This window comes from Neltuma alba, unplaced genomic scaffold (assembly GCF_004799145.2).
Source record: "Neltuma alba isolate B1F8T4 unplaced genomic scaffold, ASM479914v2 tig00007304_pilon, whole genome shotgun sequence".
Taxonomy (NCBI): Eukaryota; Viridiplantae; Streptophyta; class Magnoliopsida; order Fabales; family Fabaceae; genus Neltuma; species Neltuma alba.
The window spans coordinates 1-21,697 of record NW_021634744.1 but is presented as its reverse complement, the minus strand read 5'-3'; the positions used below and the strand labels follow the sequence as shown (position 1 = coordinate 21,697).

The following is a 21,697-nucleotide window of genomic DNA, read 5'->3' as shown; positions in this document are numbered from 1 at the left end:
CACCAACGCCCTAGAAGCCTCGCTACATGCTGCGGATTCGACTGATATGGAATATATAATATTTATGGCTCATTGAAACTGACCTAAAATTAGACTATCATAAATCGAAGATGAACGAATTACTAAAGATTATAGAAAAGATTTAGTTAGCACAGAAGGCTATCTAGAATTTCAAGCACACGAAAAGCATGGAGTGAGAAGAAAGAAGAAGAAGCCATATTTCAAGCCAAAAGCGGCTGAAACGACGATTCATACAAAAATACAGGTACAAAAATCCTGGTATTCTGGTGTAGGAAAGCCTAAATTATCGTTCAGATATTTGTATATAAACCATTTGAGTGTATCCATTAAATACAGAATTGTCAAGTCTAGCTAGGCCAAGCCTTTGGAACAAACCAAACCGCCCATCTTCCACAATAGGAGTGGATGTGCGCGCAGGATCATATCTGCTTTGGTGGGTGAGGGAGGGACCAGCAACTGGAGGAAGTTCCCAATACACATCAAGAACTGATTCCACAAACCGGCTATTCTGAAAATGTTCTGCATATGAGATTCGCCTATTGCTATGATTGAAGTTATCACGCATGTACCCTCTAACTCCCCACCATGTTTCGCCTGGCCCACAAAGTTCTTCAATATCAACTGCTTTTTCCCAGAACTTCTTATTCCTCGATCTCATCCTAGCTTCGTCGCTGTCCCTAAAGCAGCTGTGTCCCCCTCCTACACCAACAACCAAGAGAATATGTCAATTTCGTGTACAGGAAAAATGACCAGGCATAATAAAATGAAAATATACAGCCAAGTCAACCCCCCCCTCCCAAAAAAAAAAAAAAAGGATAAAGATATCTTAATTTCTCAGTTACGAGAAAAACAAGCTAAAAATTTCACGTGATTCAGCATAAAGCTTCTGCAAACCAAAACCAGAAATTGAGAAAGGTTCTTGCATAAAGTTATCCTTGACTCGTTTTGGCTACAGAAAATGTGCCTACTAGCTATGTCAGGGCTGGTGCCAACTCTATAACATGGATAAATGGGGTTCTACACGGCACCACTGATTTGCTGCACCACCTTGTCCATGACCTAGGTGGTCCCTACATATGTTGGCTAGTGAATGCCGACTTTTGTGAGCATCCTCATGATATTGATTCCTGCAGACTTGCTAGTGCAACGCTTGTGGTGACATTGGCATGGCCTCCCATTGCTTGTTCCTTTGCCTAAGTCTGATGTCAAGCTACCAACATGTTCTTCCACCAATATGCCCAATATAACACCCCAGTTCCTCCCCTGATATTCTATTTCTCTAGGCCAAACTACTAAGGCCATCAAACATAAATAACAAAGTTTATTTTACTCTTCCCCCATTGTGTCTGATAACTGATATAACACCTCAGACCCCCTATAATTCTATTGCTCTATGCCAAACAGCCAGAGCATTCGAACAAAAATATTTCAGACATATCAAGTTTCCACAGATATCTCAAGGAAAACTACTGCAAGTCTTTCCTGTGTGAGTTACACACATTTCAGACTCAAAAAGCAGACACAAGTGGTACAAATTATACAATATACTAAATCCATGGAAAAGTGGAAGGTGGCACACCTCTGATATAGAATTGATCACATATCTGCCTCAATGAATAATGGTCTCCAGTTCCAGTGTCATAGTTATCCTCAAAGACAAGATGCTGAAACCCAGCTTTCAGAGATTGTTTAACTCTGCTCGTTAATACACATAAAAAAAAAAAAAAAAGTTAAGCGAAGGCAGTTTCAACATGATGACTGAAGAAAAAACGGATACAAGTGTTCACAAATATCCTGTAATCACCTTTTCAATTCATTTTGATGGTCATCAAAAAATACAAGAACCCGACTCAGGTCAGTAATCCCACGTTTACTCAGCTCTTTTGGCCAGTTAACACTTCCAAAATCCACAAAGTCCTTTCCAGCAAAATATGTGCAATTTCCATCAACATAGGCAGGTCCCTTTTTCAGATACTTCTCTGGATGCCTGGGCGAAAGTGAAATAATTGGTGTGTCTGGCATAGCCTGCCGCAAAACCCAAGTTGAATGTCCTTTGAAAGCACCACTCTCAATCATCAGATCTGGCTTCAGCCATCTGGCAATGAACCAAAGCCCAAAGCTGTGGTCAAAACCCATCCCATGCAAGTTATTTTTTATTGGCCGAGTTTCATATATAGGAACAAATTCTTCCAACCCCTTGAGTAGATCTTTTGACGTCCATTCAACTGTTTTACCATGTTTCGATCTGCCTTTACCAAGGATGAGATTATAAGTACCCAAAAAAGTCAACACCACGAACATAACGATATTAAAAGAAACGAAGAGTTTCTTATAGAAGAAAATTGAATTGTCACCACCCGACAAATTGATCTCATATTCCCACAAGTGACCGAATCTAACTCGATGATTTTCTACAACTACGTGCAAACTCAAACTTCAATTTTCCTTGTATAATTTTCAACAAAATGGGGATAATAAGGAAAATAGAAGTCCCTGAAATATCAACGTTTCCTGAGTTCAAAGCGTTAGAAAGAATTTTTTAGCACGGAGCTAATAAGTACTCAATGATAACTCCTACCTAAAACATTGATTAGGCCACAGACTGCTCGATAAGTGCAGAACAGAACAAATATATTCACAGATTACTATCATCTTGAAATTAAAGGCACTATCTACTTCACTTTCATATCGTGTTGTCAGCTGTCAAATGTGCCGTACGAAAAGGAGAAAAATGGCAAACCAATGGAGGTGGAGGCCGGAGGTGGAGGTGGAGGTGGAGGTGGGTGTGGGTACAATTAATTCAGTTTCAATAATCCAAGAATAAAAATAAGAACATGAGTAAATGATGAACCGGCGATGAGCATTCAGTTCATTATTTCTATTAATTCTTGCAGAAACGAAACAATTCTCAAGCTAGCATTTCCCCTCGATCTAAATGGACCCCAAAACCCAGTAATACGAACACCTAAATCTCGAGAGAGAGAGAAAAATTCAACATTGGAAAAAGGCCAACGTATTAGATCAGGCACTTACACCAGGGCACGCCGAGAGCTCCGAAATCGGATTCAAGGACGTCCGAACCGAGGAGGCCGACCCGAGAAAATGGGGAAGAGGAGGACACGCACACGAAGCCGCGAGGACTAAAGAGCAAGGATGAGACCGACAAGAGAAGGAGAAGCAAGGAGATGGCGAAAGCCCAATAGGGGCCGGAACAACTCATTCGGGAGAGGTAATTGGAGGCCCTGGTCGCGGCGTGCAGGAAAAAATGCTGGTGCTTCCTGATCTTGGATTCGTCGTCGTCATCGGCGGGGGCGGGGGCGGAGGTGCCGGAGTCGTCCGAGTGAGGAGTGTTGCGTCGAAGAGAGAGGACTCTCTCGAGCATGGTGGACGGAGGGATGATGACAGTGAGTAGGGGACGATGACGGCGAGTTGGGGTGGGGGAGTGTACCGGTGTAGGAGATGACATCCGCCCTCCCTCTTATTTTCCGTATTTTTCAACAGTGATCTTCTTTTTCTAAATCAATTATTTATTTATTTTTTCACTTCACTTGTTAAGAACATTTTACTGGGATTGGATAATATATATTCATGTGTAAATCATACTATTTATTGATGTGATCCAGATATCTTAATTACCTGCCACTAGTACTTTGTTAAGCAATAAGTTTTTTATTTGAATGGTTTAGATTTTAAATTCTTAATTAATTATTTTTAAATAAAAAATTACTTTTTAGAAAAATAATAGTTAGGATATTAACTTTATTTTATATTTTATACCTATTACAATAATTATTTTAAATAAATAAAAATTAAAAAAATTAAATCTGAAGCATTCAAATAAAATCTGAATAATCCAAATTTAATGAGTTTAAAGTGTACCACAACTATTCCACTTTGATAATAATACATTTTATAACTAACGTGAATTATGCATCTTCCTCCTACTTTTTTCTTCTTCTTCACCTTAAATTATAGTATTTTGTTATAAATATACTATTGGGTAGATGTTGATATCTCTCCTAGTCCTATTATTTCCGATATCTTACATTATTTTCAATATCTCATAATGATTTCATATTATTATAAAATCTTTAGATTATGTTAAAGTTGTCTTTATAAGTTATGGTTCTTTATATCTCTCTTATTATCTTTAACATCTTAGATTATTTTCATTATCTTGCAATTTTCTCATTCTATTATAAAATTTGTAGATTTTCTTAAAGTTGTAAGTGGCCAATAAATATTATTAAGTAAGTTGTAGCTTTAATAAGAAATATTTTCTCTTTTTTTTAATAAGTAATTATTATTTTTTATTTTTATAACACGTTATTAACGTAACATTTTTAAAAAAATAGGATATACCTTTCATGTTCTTAGTTCTCATTATTTATAACAATTCCCTCTGCCTAAATTATATCTTCGTACTATCTTATATAGTACTCCTCCGGTCCTAATTATAAGACCCAATTGACTTATTTGAGGAGATTAAGGAAGTAAGTTAAGTTGGTTATTTATAATAAATAAGTGTTGTCATTCCTAAAATATCCTTGCTAATTAAGTATATTGGCTAAAACTATCATTATTAGAAGGATTATCTTGGGAAAAAATGCATAAATATAAGAGACAAAATGGATTGGGTCCTATAATTAGGACCAAATAAAAAGTCAAATTGGGTCTTATAATAAGGACCGGAGGAGTATATACTTTCATTAATGAACTACATTAATACTTCAATAAATCGTAAGATTTATTAGGGTCAATCAATATGGGTCATGAGATTGAGAACGTGCTGCAAATTGCCATAACGATTTTTTTTTTTTTTGCTTACAATTTGAAAAAAATTCGTTGGGAAAAATTTGGAAAAATTAAATTGAAAATTTCAAATAGATTAATATTTATATTGAAAGACCTTAAAACTAAATTTATTTTAAATGACCTAGGGCAAGAAGACATTGCGCAATATAAGAAGAAAGCAGCTTCCTGATCCTTTTTTAACTGTTTCTATGAAGTATGAGCTGCTACATGCATCATAATTGATTAATTGTTCACGAATTATTTAATAAAAATTTGATGAATTATTATATTATATAGTAATTTTACAATTTAGCTTCATGTCATTAATTTTTTTGTCCATACTTACATAACCATTTGATATTATTTTAATTTTAACCCACCCCTAGGTACAAACTTATAATTATAATTATTTTATCCCTACCAAAGAAGCATGAGTTCAGGAGGGCCTTATGGGCTTTGTGGGTGGGACAGGTTGGGCTCACATCTTTCGGGCCTTAGCCTTTTTTCTTAACACACATCCGAAATTATATACAAAAGCCCACTTTTCTTTCTAGCTCGGCCTATTCTTCTGATATCTGGAGGGAAAAAAAAGGTCAGATGTGATTCTTTATCCTAGATTAATAGATTCATTAAATAGAACTAATTACGTACTTAACGGGAGCTGGAGTAGCTCAGTTGGTTAGAGCGTGTGGCTGTTAACCACAAGGTCGAAGGTTCAAGCCCTTCCCCTAGCGTGTCCTTTTCTTTTATCTTGCACAGATTCATGCTTCAACCAAAATTTCTGCATACTTTTACGGTGCTTCTGGGTCAGGCAAGACCCTTCATTATATAGAAAATTATCTTTGCCAATTTCTTTATGTTTATACTGGTCTGCCGCTTCTGTTCATGGTTATTCCCTTTCTCAAAACATTTCCTTTTTTATTCTTTCAGTCTAACTTTGAAGGTTTTAACAGTGGCTTAGATCATGAGCTCATAATGAAGCTGGCTTCTTAACATATTCAGAGATTCGCATCAGTGCCTGGGATGAATAAAATATTTGGATAAGTTACTGCAATCTCTTTAACTTCTCCTTTTCAATTCTCAGGTTATTTTTGTTCTTTAGAGGACACAACACCCATATTCGTCTCACATCACTAGTATATAGAATCAATATAAACTTATTAAAGTGAGCCTGTAAAGTACTAATATTTTATTAAGCCATCAGCTGAAATCATACAGTGCGGTGTCAGATGATGTAAAGTGAATACGTCAGTAAATCTTGTTAGCTGAAGTTATAAAGGCTTTAGATGATATAAATAAAAAATTAAGAGAAACTTATTAAAATGGGTATATTATAGATCTCACTTTCTGAAACACTACATGCACTTAGTCATTATAAGGAGTTACTGAGAAAAGCTAAGATTTTAAAGAGGTTATTAATTGTTGTCGTTAGTTTACAGATATATGCATATTTTATTCACAAAAAGTAGTTTCCACGACTGCGATTTCCAGAAGGTTCATTTACAGGTGAGTCCTTCTCTTTTATCTTGCACAGATTCATGCTCAACCAAAATTTCTGCATACTTTTACGGTACTTCTGGGTCAGGCAAGACCATTGGTTTTTTATACGTCAAATTGGCAACTTCTTTTCTACTCTTTTATTCAGCTTGTTCAATTTCTGCAGTTTCTGGCTTCAGTACCTAATTCTTTTTTAAGTACCACAGGCTCCAATCACTCAAGTTTGTCAATCACTGCATCATTTTTAACCGTTTCTTTGCTCCTGGCAATATAATACCCATTTCAAGACTATAATTATTGAAGAATCCACCATTACATTGAATTCTACCCACAGTATCAGTATCTTCCAGCATTTTGCAGCTCATCTGACAATAGCTCAAAGAGAAAACCCCAGAGAAATAAACAGGCTTGTGGACCCTCAAACTTTGATATTTTAACCCATTAATGCTTTTTCTTGTCTTTGTATTGCTTGGCTTCTTTTCCATGGAAGAGCAATCATTCTCACTGGCTGGGCCACACATACACCTTTCGGCCATAATGAACAAAAGTAATGGAATGAGCATCTCCATCAGAAGCACAGTGGTGCCACCTTTTATATTCACAAATTGAACAGACATCTTGCTTTGTTGGAATCCCATATTTTCAATCTCCCTTTATATCCACAGTCTAATTTCCCACCTTTAATACGTTATCTCAATCTGCTCTTTCCATCTGTCGGTTTGTGATAATTTCAAATTTTCAAGTGTTTTTTGCTTTTAAGTTACTACTCAACATAGCAAAAGAAAGACTACTGTGTATAACTTGTCCATTGCCCTTGTACGAACATTGCAGAGAAAGATGTCTCCTCAAGCTTCTTCTTCTTCTTCTTCTTTTTTAAAAATATTCTGGGATATTCAATTTTGCATTGTCTTGCATGTTTTCTGCCCTATTCCTCCAAGCATAAAAGACGAAAGAAGCAGCAGAAAAAGAAAACCAGAGATAAAAAAGCCTTGACATACACCAAGCCTAATATTGAATCTTACAGCTCATGATGATAAATTAACCCCAGAAACGTTTTACAACTGAAGCGAAGATATCAAAGAAGAAAAAGAAAGAAAAAGCAAGCAAAGCATGCATTTCCCTTCTTTTATTACGGAGAAAACAAGCAGGAATCAGCGAGGCAGTCAATCAGAATCAGAATATCAGAATTAAAACTCATTAGCCAAAGGTGCATGTTCAGAGTGCATGAAGACATTGGGATAGATAAGGCCAGCCAAGCCACCACCAACGAGGGGTCCAACCCAGTAGATCCAGTTGTCACGGAAGTCGCCGGAAGCCACGGCGGGGCCAAAGGAGCGAGCCGGGTTCATGGAGCCACCGGAGAAGGGGCCGGCGGCGAGGATGTTGGCGCCAACAATAAAGCCAATGGCTATGGGAGCAATGGTCCCAAGAGAACCCTTCTTGGGGTCAGCAGCTGTGGCATACACAGTGTAAACCAAGGCAAAAGTGATAATAATCTCCATAACCACTCCTTCTATTGCTCCCACTCCGGCAGCCACGGTGTGAGTAGGAGTTGTCTGAAAACAAACAAATCACCAAAACACAGTTATATAAGTTGGGATTCAAAACTCTCAACATAAAAACTAAATTAACATTTGCAGAACTGATTGACTTTTGCAAATTGAAGTTGGGTTAAAAGTCAATTAATTAATCTGATATGATTTATGTTTAGATAATCAGTTTATATCTAAACAAAAACTTAAAGCCACAGGGCCAAAAATCCGAAAAAGTTGTTTCAACTTTAAAATGCCTTCTGAACCAAAAGCCATTTTATGCAAACATTGATCCAAATATGCACTTTTGGGATCTCAAATAATGGGTTTTGAAAAAGCATAGGGATATAAAGATGAAGATATATACCATGCCTCCGGTGACAAACTTGAGGAGGAAGCTAGCGACAATGGCGCCAACAAGCTGAGCAATCCAGTAAAAGATACCAGTGAGGATTGTGATCTGGCCTCCAATAGCCAATCCAAAGGTCACTGCTGGGTTCACATGGCCTCCAGATATGTTAGCTCCAATTGAGACTGCCACAAACAATGCAAATCCATGACATATTGCCACTGCCACTAACCCTGCGGGATCCAGTGCTGCATCATGCGTCAACTTTCCTGCATTTTCCAAACAATCACTCGTTAAAACCCTAAAAACCACTTCCACACAGTCACTTACTTGTAATAATCTGAGGTGATGTGAGGAAACGTGAAGGAAAACGATGGAACTAACCATAGGCTATGGCGGAACCAACACCAGCAAAAACAAAGAGGAAGGTTGAGATGAACTCAGCAAGGTAGGCTTTAATGGAGCCCAGGCTGAAAGAATCGTCGAAGCGTCCGAAAGCTATGGCCATCTTCAGAATTTTTCTATAGGTAGAACCAGAGAGAGAAGATGACAGACAAGTGTTGAGAGTGGAGAAGATTATGGAAGAAAAGGCTCCCCTGAGACGATATATATACTCATTACAACTTGCCAAGTTTAGTTTTGAGGCTTACCCAATAAGTTACTCTCATATTCTCTAGCCTCTAGAGTTGCATTTATTATTGTTATTGTACTGTATATCTTTTCTTTTTCTTTTTTTCAAAATAATTTATTATTATCAAGGTAGGCGATTGCTTTAAATTTCTTTTGTGTGATTTTGAAAGTACACCCACGTCATTTAATCAAGCAGGAGTGTTCAATGTTTTAGATTTTATACTTGTAAATTATTCTCTAGAAGGTGAACAAACTTCATTAAAATAAAAATCTTAAAGTTTTTCTTAGCTATTGGGGTAAATATTTTAAGTTTTGTTTGAACGTCGGTTTGAAGACAAAAGCAAAAGAGAAATTACATTCAAAGATCACTAAATTTGAAATACTTGCATAAAAATCTTTAAATCATAGCTAAAGTAGAAGGTTTGATCTAATTAGCTGATGAGATGCAATTTATTATATAATTCGCCATGAATATGAAAATCCTATTGATAGACTTATTAGTTAAATCTTAAAATATATTAGTCCTGATAGAACTCTAAACTCAACTCACTCAAATTTTAATTAAATAAAAAATAGATCCTGAATATCTTACATATAGCTTGTAGTAAGTTGCATTATTTACTAACAATATGGTCTCTTAAAACTTTTAAAAAAATATCTTTGATATTAACTTTTAATATATGAAAATAACTATAATCTTTAGAGTTTTTTAAAACTATAAACCAATGAAGTTTTTATATGAGGATCAAATGAACAGCACACACAAATATTTCAACGCATAAACACACATGGCATAAATAATTTTGAATCTATGACCCTCCTTTTAAAAAGGAGATTGGTGCCACCAGACCCAAGTTTCTTTTTTTCTTTTTTTTTTGCATAAACTTAGGAAGTTCTTTTCATTAAGTACAAGTATTCTTTTATTGAACACACCAAATATAAGCACTCTTCTAGTAGTGATTTAAATTTTGGTTCATCACGTTGTAAAGAATTAATTCTCTCTATTAGACTCAACATATTCACCATACTGTGAGTATTAATTCTCTCTGCTAAACTCAATTCTCATTGGTTGGTATGAATACTTGCATATAAATTTTTGCACGTGAAAATGGTTAGAGTCCAAGAAAATTAAAGCATGGGCAATCCAATATGGAGGGGCAAGCTTAGCTGGCAGTAACGTGAGTTATTAGAAATGTCCAGAAGCAAATGAATGATTCCTCCATGTGAGCAGGAGAGAGAACAAAAGGGGATTTGCATTGGGTGCTCATCAGGTGATGAGCACCAATGCTCATCACCCATCTGGACCGTCCAGATCTAATCTGGACGGTCCAGATTTATTTTTATTTTTATTTTTATTTTTTAAAAAATAATTATTTTAATAGGTATAAGATAAAAAATAAAGATAATCTCATAACTATCATTTTTTAAAAATATAATTTTTTTTATTTTAAAATAATTATTTAATAATATTAAATCTGGACCGTCCAAATTAAATCTGGACGGTCCAGATTGCTCATCAGGTGATGAGCATTGGGTGCTCATCACCTGATGAGCACCAAATGGGAACCCAACAAAAGGCGGTGTTTGGTGGGACACAAAAAATGATCATCAAAGCAAAAGAGGCGGGCGACGGTGATATGAATTTGCTTTGGACCACACATTGCACCGGCCATGCCCTCCAAAATGGCTCCCCAAGTTTGGACTTTGAAAAATTTGTGGATACAATCTCATTTCAGGGAATTAAATTTAATTCATAGTTCATGTGTTGGATTTATCTGGAGATGATATATTAATTAAGAAGAATCTTGTGGACTTTTCTAGCTCCCCTGCTTGATTAACGCACAAGCGTTTCCTAAAAGGGCTGCTTAATCATAATTATGATCTCATTATTTTGCATACAGGATAAAGTTTTATATTGTATTCATTAATAAGATACGCAAAGTATTGCTTTTTGAAATATTTTTGGTTTTATCCAAGAACAAAAGAAAAAAGAGGTAAAGGGAGCTTTATATGTTGGGCTTGGGGTCATAAAGGAAGCTTTCGGATATCCCCATGTGATTCTTCTGTCTTGTGGGATGGTCCAAAAGTTGATATGATCACCGAAACGGATAGTGAATGCTCATCCATGAACAATGCTTTCGGAGTTTTTTCTGTTTGTTTATCTGTTCATCTATTTAGTTTTTAATGAGGTGGGTCACAAGAGCTCTTCCATAGTGTTTGATTTTAACAAAAGGAAAATTAAGGGACTTTACCCATGAAAAAGGAAAAGGAATGAATGTTAAATCTTCCCTTGGTATTTGATAAATGTACGTTTGATTTCATTATAAATCAATACTTTTAACACTTTGTGAGATAAAACTTCTCTCATAATCATTCAAAATAATCTTATTAAAATTTGAAGAACCAATTTTAGTCAGTTTCAAATCTCCATTTTTAGATTAAAATCAATGTTTTTAGAATCAAATCCAAGGATTGAACCGATCAAAACACGGATTCAAGTTTAATCATTGCAACAGCCAAGGAAAATGCTCCTCATATTCAATACATGGCCCAATGTTCCTGTAATATCAATTCGCCCGGCTTTCACATCTATAAGGAAGTCGGAAATGCTAATCATTTTGGAGATAAAGAAAATAATCATCCTTACTTTATATATACTTACATATAAACAAAAATAATTGAACAGAAATTAAAAGAATATAATAAATATTGTAGAGAAAGAATTGTTCCTCAAACAAATGGGACCAGGTCTACTGTCTTCCCAAATTTTTCACAGCTTAATTTCGGCTAGAAAATTGAACCACACGCGATAATAACCACATATGATCAGCTGTTGAAATATTAGAAGTTTGAGCCTCAAGAACTATTAGATATGGTCTAATAATGAAATGTGTGAGTAATTACCACCACAGCATTTATCAATAAAATATCATAAATTGATATGGGAGTTTTAACTCCTACGTATAAATGATGCGATATGATGTGAGAAATACAAGGATGAACACTGCTTCATTAATAGCATTGTGTTTGTGGGAAACATGTGTGGGATAGCAATCAAATCAAGAGACGTCTCTTTGGATCCCTTTAGGTAGTCGCATTGACAGTAATTATGGATCCTAATAGCGGACAACCAAACATAGAAGAAGGTGGCCAACAAAATCACAGCAAGGATTGCTGTCTGTCTGTCTGTAATCAATAGCATCCATGGCTGAGTTTCATTCCCATTTGCAGCAAACTTCAAAGTATCAGATGAAAAAGGAAAATAGAATTGAAAATAGTTTTGAAAATTAAAAAAAGAAAATCATATTCTCAATTTTATTTTAAAAAATAATAGCAAACACAAGAACTACGAAGTCAAAATGAAAAAGTCAACTTTATGGGGCCGTAGGGCCAGGCTGGACAAGTCCTTTTAGGATTGAACAGACTGGGATGGTACCACAACTCTGGCCCATATTCATAACTGTAGTTCTCATCAGATGAACAGCATAAAATAATTTCACGGTGTAACTCGCAAAAGAAGAAAAATAAATTTCATTGAGGGATTTCCGCATATCATAATAACTAAACTGATAGAGCAATGATTAATATTCTAACATTAGTTATGAAGAACATTTTCACAGATATGAACAGGAGGAAGTTGAAGTTTACAAGAAAGCCATTTCAGGGAATACATTTGAAACTAAGAAGTTAGAAACCAAGACTGAGTGAGATCTTTATTCCAGCAGAAAAGAAAGCTGACTAATCATATCATTAATACATTAATCATTCTACTTCTACCTCCATATTTTCAGGAAAGGGTATTGAAGCACAGCAGTGATAGTATCCATTTTCATCAAAGCAAAATCTCTGGGACAGATGTGCTTCTCTAATGGGATACTCTCCCCAATCCTCTGATCCGTACCGCTTGTATATGCCCCGTGCATCAAAAGAATCAAACTTTTTCCTCTTCGTCCTGAACACCAGAAGCTTAGATTAGCTAATAGCTGTTTGAGCTAGAATATCTTGGGAAACTCCAAAATAATACCTTTTTCTATGCCTTGCATTCATCACAGTTGCATGCAACTGCAAATCAAAAAACGAATATCTTGATGAGTGCTCAAAATAAACCAAATCCACAAAAAAAAAAAAGCACGGAAGAGGGAGATTCTGGTTGCCAGAGTCCCAACCCAAGCATCAGGACAGATACTTTGCATTTTGGCTTTTTCATAAGCAGCATTTCCAAAGGCGCAAACACACATGTCTGATGTTTTCTTTTTTTAATTCACAATCAGTTCAGAATGTGTTTTCTTTTTTTTTATTCACAATCAGTTCAGAATGCACATATCATTCTAGTATATATTGTGCCTAAACACCCAAAGGAGGAATTTGGCAAGTATACAGGTGACATCGTGTCAATATCTGGGTTTACACAAATTGTGTGTGTGTAAGAAAACAAGCTGTCATTCTACTGAATAGCATCAATACCAAAAGGAAGATAAAATCGTCACACCAAAACTAGCTCAATCAGATGTATATATTGATGTTCTATTACCCTTGATCCAAAAGAAACAAGGTATGGGAATAATTTATCATACCTTCAGCTTCTGATTAACATCATTCTCCAAGACAAGTCCAGCTTCAACATATGCATCAATAATGATTTCTAGAAAAGCTCAGGAAACTCAGATGACTTTGTACGAGACTAATATATGATCTAAACCAGACAGAATTAACATCACTATTTACGGGTTTAGAGCATGCTTGGTTTTACATTGAAAACCATCAAAACTATGGGGAGATCTTTAGTAGGTCCCTTCTCCTTACTTCAATAAAGATTTTATTAACCCTATGTTCTTGTAATTTCTTTTCTATGAACCTTGTTTATTTTTTGTTCATCGTTTATACTATGCAGACTACCACTGTCCTAGCATCATCTTAATTTCTTGCTTGTTAGTTCTTGCACTTTCCCATTATCATCTAGGCATGCAGACCGCCGCTATTTCGACATTATTTTAATTTCTTGTTATTTACTTTTATGCACAACTATTTTATTGCATTCATTAACTATTTGCATGCTTTAATCATGTAAAGAGAGAAACCATAGTTGTAATGGTTTTTAATGTAAAACCAAACATGCACTAACGAAACCAATTTCATAAAGTACAATTTAAATATGGATACGACAGGCACGTAGAAGACGGCCCTCACTGCCAACTTCTTCCACAGGAGCATACAGGACACGAGCTTTTGCCTGAGAACCTTTCATGCAATCCTGCAGGATTACATATATTATTTCTCCAATAAAAATATCAAATAAAATGCATAAAAGTTTAATCTGATAATAGGAATAAAAACAGTCTCCATCTGCTGCACATAAGGCTATAATAAATCTTTCAACGAAGGACTGCCCAGACTGAGAATGAGAATTATAAGATCCCATGCTTATATATTACAGTCCTAATGAAATGTCAAATCATAGGAATGATTGGTCTATAGCCAGCAAAGGGTAAATTTGCAAGTTCCATATATATCAGAAAGAACAAATTTGCAGATAAAAACCCTTTAACTTGTTCAGTTATTTTAATCTGCAGATTAAGTACTAATATTAGACAAAGTCAAGGCATGGTATCTAGTCAGCTACTCAGCATGTATAAATTTATATGATGATTGCATCAGCCGAATGGAAATCAAGATGGACTCCTACCAATCCTTTTAATTTCACAGAGAGAGGCCGATTGTCAAGGGCTTCCCTGACTCTTGAAGAGATATTCTGCATAGTGACAAAGGTAATTACAGACAAAGAATTTACAAAACATAGTATATTTTGTAAACACTACACATAAGCTTCAACCAACAGGTTAAGCTTTTAAGTTGCAATGGGCTTTCACCTACCTGTAAGACCTCAGTAGCTTTCTTAACTCGATCCTTGTTCCACAATTTCAGCATGAGTACAGTAAGATGAAACGTTTTAGGCTTAATGAATATAGACCTGTCAATCCCCAAGTCTGAAAAGTGCAACATAAATCAGCATCATGTGAGGGGAAATAACAATAAACAGAGGAATGCAATTAACTTGAAGCATCTAACTAATCCTTGTTGAGTTTCAGGAGAACAACACAAGCAAAATAATGAGGCATTAAAATAACTAGTTACAATTAACACAGGCATGTCTTGAGAATATAACTTGAGCTAAAATAAAAGATTAGCTAAAGATTAGGACTCTTTGAAGCAGACATTTTCAGTGAGCACTAAGCAGTACCATGTAACTAAATGCATGGATTATGGAGAAAAAAATAGAGAATATTTGTACTGCTGAATAAATTACAGGACACATACTCACAATCCCTTAACTAAATTTACAAAAATATTTCAATCATAACATAACAGAATATAGCTTATTTTTATACCAGATAAATCAGGAGACTTGGATGTAGAAGATTTGGTTGCTTTAGGTGCATAACTGACAAGTGGTATGTTTGTGAGATTCACTTCAACTGATTCATTGCTGTCACGGACTTTAACTTCAACTGCAACGTTAGGTTTTTCCTCTGACAAAGCATCCTGTTCTTCATTGTCGGTATTTTCTTCATTGGAATCAGATTCAAGATTCTCATCCACGCAAGAATCACCAGTTCCCAGGATCGAATTTTGAAAACTGACAAGTTTATTCACTAACTCAGGATGGATAGCCAAGGGAAGCGATATGAAGTGTGAATAATCAAGATTTCGACTCTTGACTGCCTGTTACAAAACACAAGATATAAATTTTGGCATGATACTAAAACGAATAGTAATAATTACCACTGATATAGTACACTTTTAATAAACAAATTGGAACTGGAAGTAAATTTAACTCTAATTCTATCCAAGGGTACATAGACAGGCAACTGACCTCATCAATTATGGCCTGTATCCTCTTGGAAGCTAAGGTCACACTATCGATTGAAATGCCTTCAATGGCTGCAAAAGACAATCATACAAAATCCATTAGATGTTGGGTCATGATACCCACTCTTCCTTGATTCATGATGATGGGGTTTAGTGTTTATGTTAAATTCAGCTTTAGGTGTATAGAGTTAAATAGAGTCTAGTTCAACTTGAAGCAAAAGCCCAGAAAATCAGAATGATTCATACATTCTTTTGAACGTAGGCAAAAACTATTTTTCATGTATAAAGAAGGCTATTGAATACACCAATGAGGAGGGTAGATCAATTAGCATAAAGTCCTCCAGAAAGGGATAGAGAATGATCGAATAGAACACTATGTGAAGTTATTGAGTGAGACCTTTTCGTTAACAATTTATTCAAAGATTTGTTTGTTGATAGAACATAGTGAGGTCCATGGAACCGGCCCCAGCTAGTGGAATAAGACTTGTTATAGGTTGAATCAACTTCAGTTATTCAAATATCTCAAAGCATAACAATAGCTAGGATCAAACAATGGCATTATAGAGAATAGTTATTTCTTCTGTTGTTCAAATGCTGGTTTCAAGAGAATAATTATTGCAAAGATGAAAAGACAGGCAGTGTGTATGGGCAAATCCAAAAACTTACTGACAAAATCATCTTCTTTTGAAGATGGTAAAATTATCTTAACCCCCATCTCCTCTTCAATATTTTTCTGCGTGGATCCCCTGAAACAGCATCAACCATCAGACATAAGGTAATAGCTAACAATCAAGTAATCCAGTTCACATATGATATGCAAAACTTTCCACCCTGTCCTTTTGATAACATCAATAAGAGGATTTGTATCCAGTATAACGTGTGTTACATGAATCCCAATTCAGATTATTTAGAATCCTTTACTTATATTACAATTTCCCTTTCCAGTCTATCTTTCAATCTTATCAGGGCCTACACCTTTAAAAGTACACATGAACAAACTTCCACCCATGTAACAATCAGCATCCATTTCATCTTCTTAAATTATTACCAATGCCAAATAAAAATTAAATATAGTTTTTACCCTTTTCCTTTGATAAAACGAAATAGAGAAGCACCAACCTGCACATCAAACAAATGAAATGAAAACAGAATGAAAAAGCTCCAGCATTTGACTAGTTAATGCATAATAGAAAAAGGAATAACATAAAAGTACAGATTGAGTGGCTGAACCAGAGATCAGAAATAAGGCGGCATATAGAGTAACAAACTCTCCACAAAAGCAACAACTAATATCATTTCTTTTACTCAACAAGTAATACCATTTCTTTTACTAACATATTTGTAAAGAAAAAGCAAAAATATCAGAAATAACTCAAGCTATAAACCGTTGTTGTGCAAAAAACGAAAAATGAAAACAAAGAACCAACTAAAAGGAAAGTGGGGAAAAGCACATAATATATCATCAGCAGGGCCTTTAAGTTCTACCGCCTGGTAACAAAACAATAAATTTTAGCGCCATAGTAATATCTTATGTAGATTGAAATCACCTATTCAACAACTGGGTAGCAAGAAAGGACAAATGGTAACAGCATGGGAGGTCAGATAAATAATACTGGTTCACATCTGCATAAAGTACAAAACTACCAAAGATGGAAACAGCAAAACTGAACAGAAAAAGTATAGACTTGCCTCAACAGAAATTGAGTGCTTTTCGGAGGAAACAGCTAAACTTCCTTCTAGCACTAGGCTAGATGTGTCAGCCGATTCAGTTAATTCAACCACAACTTCAGCAGCTGCCTCCGTAACATGGTCATTCATAATAGTGCTAGATTCACTACAGCCCACTTCATGAATATCTCCTCCATCTTCTGACTCAACCATCACATTCTTTACCAAGCTTCCTGCAAAAATACACAATTCCATACAGATCTTATCATCAAATTTTATTAGGTCGGATAACCACCTCCCCCTGCTGCCCTTAAGGGACAGAAAGTATCCACATTTATATTAAAGAGATGCTATGGAACTTCATGTGCCTGTCAATCATTAATTATAGGAAATATATAAAATACCAAAATTCTTCACTGACCTATGAACCTGGAGAATCATTATCATAATCTTAAGATCAGGCAGAAGTAAAGAGTACATCTATCACAATGCCAAAAATATATTACGTAATATGGATGTGTGTATGTAATTTTTAGGAGTTACGAGGTTGTTAACTGATAGTAGGCCAACGGCTATATAAGTGAGGGGAAGGAGGTGTTTATTCAGATTGGCGGCCAATGACGGAAAGTTTTTACTTCCTCTCTCATTCCCACTTCTTTCTTCTTCATTTCAGAATACTGCCCTCAACTCATGATACGGTAAACAAATAATATACCTCACGGGACAACTGAAAGTTGATTTCATACTCTCAGAATTGGGGGCCAGAGGGAGGACAAACCTTTACGAGAACTGGCGCAAGTGGAGACTGGTCTCCATACAAGATTTGTACTTTTCTGTTTCTTGTCATGATCTTCAATAACGAGGCTCTTCTTTCTAGCTTGCATAATTAAATTACAGCTTAATCGATGATAACTTCTCTGATCCTGATAAAAATTAAAAATAAATAATAATAAATTTAAGCTTGTAAGAGGCTTGAATGCTTCTAAATAACCTACGATATACTTGATATATAATTACATCTCATAACTATCAAAGAGATTACAACCCAGTGCACAGATGAGAAAGTATCATAAAAAGTTCACAGTATTGTCTGCATCAGTGGATCAAGAAATAAAAAGAAAAGACAAAAAAAATGGATATGGCATGATTTTTTCTTGGAATAAAAGTGAGATTCCCATAGAAAAAAGCGTTCACAGGCATATAATCGTTCATAGCACTATTTTTAGGACAAGATAAAGAGTTTTATTGGATATAAGATTAAAGAATATAAAAAAGGAAGGAGGATAAGGAATTTTTTCCCTATTGGACGAAAATAAAGATAAGAAATTCTCAAACCATAAAAGAGAAGAAAAACTCTAAACAGAAGAAACAATTGAAATTTGAAAGCCCCAGGCAACATAAAGGTGTGGGTTTTCTGTCCAAACCCTTGGCGTATAATATTAAATCCCTTTTAAAACTTCCATACGTACGCAACAGAGAAATATATCAATTGTTACCCTATCTGTCTATCAATACATACAACTTTGCGTGCTTCCTGTTTTCCAATAAATTCTTTCAAGCTAAAATGCGTGTGCAATACAGCGTGATAATGCTTTTGAAATATGAAACCATATCCCGATTTGCTAGATTGAATCAACAACTTAATTATGCTTAGTTTGTAAATTGCATCGTTTCAATGTGCATATAGACAATATCTGTAATACAGTACTTTCAGATGAAAGCAACAGCGCCACCTCAAACTCGTTTCTCGATAAGTATAGTTATTAACACTTCATAAGAAAACCGAAGCGATGAAGAACCTTATCACAAAGAATGTGTAATAACAAATGAACAACCTCCGAAGTGTAACACAATAGTGAAAGCTCTGAACCTGAAAACATCCTACAGGTTTTGGTGCGATATATGTAGTACTGAATTTTAAAACTCGATCAACTCTGCGAAAAAGGCCAAGTCACGTCACAACTACCCAGTGAAGGGGAAGTGGTAAATTAACTATAATTCTTCGAAGAAGCTTAACAACTCAACAAGAGAAGGAAGTATCCAGCAACATAAACAAATTGGTCAATGGGAACCCCTTAGAATTCCAATAACAGTTTTAGAATCTTAAGAGCTGAACAGTGAGAAGACTGATAAATAGAAAGAAATCGAAATATCTTATTGGATTATAACAAACATAAAAGAATTGTGATTAATGAGTTCAAAGTAAATTCGCTGTATTAGCTGAGACATGAAGCTTCCAGTGATTATGAAGCAGAAAATGGAGGTTTCACAGGACTTACCTGAAGAAGGACCTGCAAGGGATCATTTGCCCTGTGCGCAGTCTTGACCAGTTTCTTTACCTAAAGCGAAGAGCGCTGGAACGGCTTCGGCCGCGTTGGCGGGTGAAATTCCTGCACAATGTCTTTTCATTAAATTAATATACCTCGTCCATACTTAATATTAAAAACTAATTTTATTTTTAATTTAATTTTAAATACAATATCTTATTTATTTTATTTTTAACTTTATTTTTTAAAAAAACAGTCTTTACAATAGCTGTATATATTAAAAATCTAGTTAAATAATAGTTTTAACTAATATATAATTAGCGAAAAAATTTTAAGAAAAAGAACATCAAGTTATTACAAATAACTACTCAATAATTTTTTTTAATCTACTCAAATTAATTAACTAGTTATTATGTTAAAGATCTACCACAATACCTCATATTCTTAGTATGAGACCTATTAACGCTTAGTTAGAAGTTAGATTTAGTTATTATAAATATAATAATCGAAAATGACGAAACTACTTTTACTGAAAGGATATATTTTTAATAGATTTTAACCTTTTAAATCCTTACACTAGTCTCACAAAAAAAAATTACAATAATTTGTCTCTATAAATTTAACAGGTTTTTTTTAGTATAATATCTCAATTTATTATGTACCCTAATAATTTTCTTAGTAGGTTAGTTCGCCCCAACCTGGTCAAAATTAATGAATGAACTTAAGCAAATTTTCTTAGTATAATAATTTTCTTTTTTTTTAATAAAGAGCAAAATGATACTAAGAAAATATGATGGTTACATGGAAAAAAGCGAACAGGACAAAATGTAATTTTACAAAGGCAACCCATATAGACATATAATGAGGCGGCAAAAACGAATCATGTTCTGCTTCTTTTTGGGCATGGCAACGGTCCCTCCATGCATGCATGTGGAGCAGTGGAGGTGCGGGGAGTAGCAGCAGGTATGATTTAATAATTTTCTTATTGAGATTGGAGGCAAGACACATGAAATTAAGCAAATTTATAGAGATTGTATATAATTAAATAATTAAATTAAAATAAAATAATAGTAATTTGGTTTTAATATATTTTAAATCTTGATTTCTTTCCATTTCCATTTTTAACTTTCTTCTTCTTATGTTTTGAGTCTGAATCTTAGTTAAAAGGTCAAGATTATGGTGACAAAATAAAGAAGAAGACTATTACAACTCCAAAAATGGATCAAACTTATGTTTCGGCATTAATACGTTTTTTCTTTAGATTTTTATTTTTCTTTAAAGAAGATCCTCTAATATATTTTGCAAATCAAACTCTACCCTAGTACATATTTTAGTCATCCAAGTTGATGAAAAAAATCAGCAAATTTGTTGAGTTTAACTAAGGACCTGTTTGGATGACAGAGTAAACCATGATTTGGAAGCAAAACCATGGTTTGCACAAAATGTCATCTAACAGGTTTAAAAATTCTCAAACCCTGGTTCTAGTAAAACCATGGTTTCCATCGGGGAAACCATGGTTTTATCAAAAGTAGAAATTTGTCACTTCTGGGCAAAAAAATTTGAGTGAAGCGGAGTGATAATTGGAGGCAATAGTCATAGACCGAAAACACCCTTCTTCCTTTGCTTTGCTGGCCGACACTTTGGAGTGATTATTCTCTATCTCACCAACTCGAATCTAACCAATATTCAGCTCGCCTCTTCGCCCTTTCTTCGTCATCTCACCTCTTATACATTATTCATAAGCTCGCCTCTTAATATTTTTCTGTTAGCAAAAAAAAATCATTTTCTATAAACATATTTAATATTATATTTTATAAATATATATACACATATTAATTATATTATTTTATATATTATTAATTATGTTAGTAAAAATTATTTCATTAACAGTTTTATTTCTTCAAATCAAATATATTATAAAATCTATCCCTTATATAATTATCATATTAACTTATACCTTTTTTAGTAATTTGCACATGTAAAAAGTGTTTCTAGTAACAACTATCCAAACATCTTATTTTTCAGAATCACTTTTTCACAAAATCTATTCTTTACAAAATCTATTCTCCAAA

The 21,697-nt window shown here is 34.7% G+C and overlaps 3 protein-coding genes and 1 non-coding gene across 7 annotated transcripts; 1 reads left to right on the top strand and 3 right to left on the bottom strand.

The window, feature by feature from the left end:
- Positions 1-201: 201 nt before the first annotated feature.
- On the bottom strand, positions 202-3,487 carry LOC114752273 (uncharacterized). Its single transcript, XM_028941005.1, has 4 exons — positions 3,055-3,487; positions 1,826-2,270; positions 1,601-1,716; positions 202-720 (listed from the first exon to the last, which is right to left on the bottom strand). Exons 1-4 carry the CDS (start codon positions 3,485-3,487, stop codon positions 305-307), a joined length of 1,410 nt encoding a protein of 469 aa, XP_028796838.1. The 3' UTR covers positions 202-304.
- A 1,988-nt stretch (positions 3,488-5,475) lies between these two features.
- Positions 5,476-5,549, top strand: TRNAN-GUU (transfer RNA asparagine (anticodon GUU)). Its single transcript has one exon. It is a non-coding gene; the product is annotated as a tRNA-Asn (tRNA).
- Positions 5,550-7,194: 1,645 nt separating this feature from the next.
- Positions 7,195-8,771, bottom strand: LOC114752272 (aquaporin TIP2-1-like). Its single transcript, XM_028941004.1, has 3 exons — positions 8,578-8,771; positions 8,212-8,462; positions 7,195-7,868 (listed from the first exon to the last, which is right to left on the bottom strand). The coding sequence occupies exons 1-3, from the start codon at positions 8,699-8,701 to the stop codon at positions 7,500-7,502; spliced, it is 744 nt and encodes a 247-aa protein (XP_028796837.1). The 5' UTR covers positions 8,702-8,771; the 3' UTR covers positions 7,195-7,499.
- A 3,675-nt stretch (positions 8,772-12,446) lies between these two features.
- Positions 12,447-19,710, bottom strand: LOC114752271 (uncharacterized). Of its 4 annotated transcripts, none has more exons than XM_028941000.1 (14): positions 19,638-19,708; positions 19,229-19,292; positions 18,137-18,281; positions 17,380-17,591; positions 16,772-16,809; positions 16,357-16,436; positions 15,695-15,762; positions 15,210-15,543; positions 14,695-14,807; positions 14,507-14,572; positions 13,984-14,074; positions 13,398-13,465; positions 12,848-12,885; positions 12,447-12,775 (listed from the first exon to the last, which is right to left on the bottom strand). In XM_028941000.1, exons 1-14 carry the CDS (start codon positions 19,661-19,663, stop codon positions 12,586-12,588), a joined length of 1,533 nt encoding a protein of 510 aa, XP_028796833.1. In that variant the 5' UTR covers positions 19,664-19,708; the 3' UTR covers positions 12,447-12,585. The 4 variants fall into 4 exon arrangements, with proteins under 4 accessions (XP_028796833.1, XP_028796834.1, XP_028796835.1 ...); XM_028941001.1 differs by having other exon boundaries at positions 19,194-19,292; positions 19,638-19,699; XM_028941002.1 differs by lacking the exon at positions 14,507-14,572 and having other exon boundaries at positions 19,638-19,710.
- Between the last annotated feature and the right edge of the window lie 1,987 nt (positions 19,711-21,697).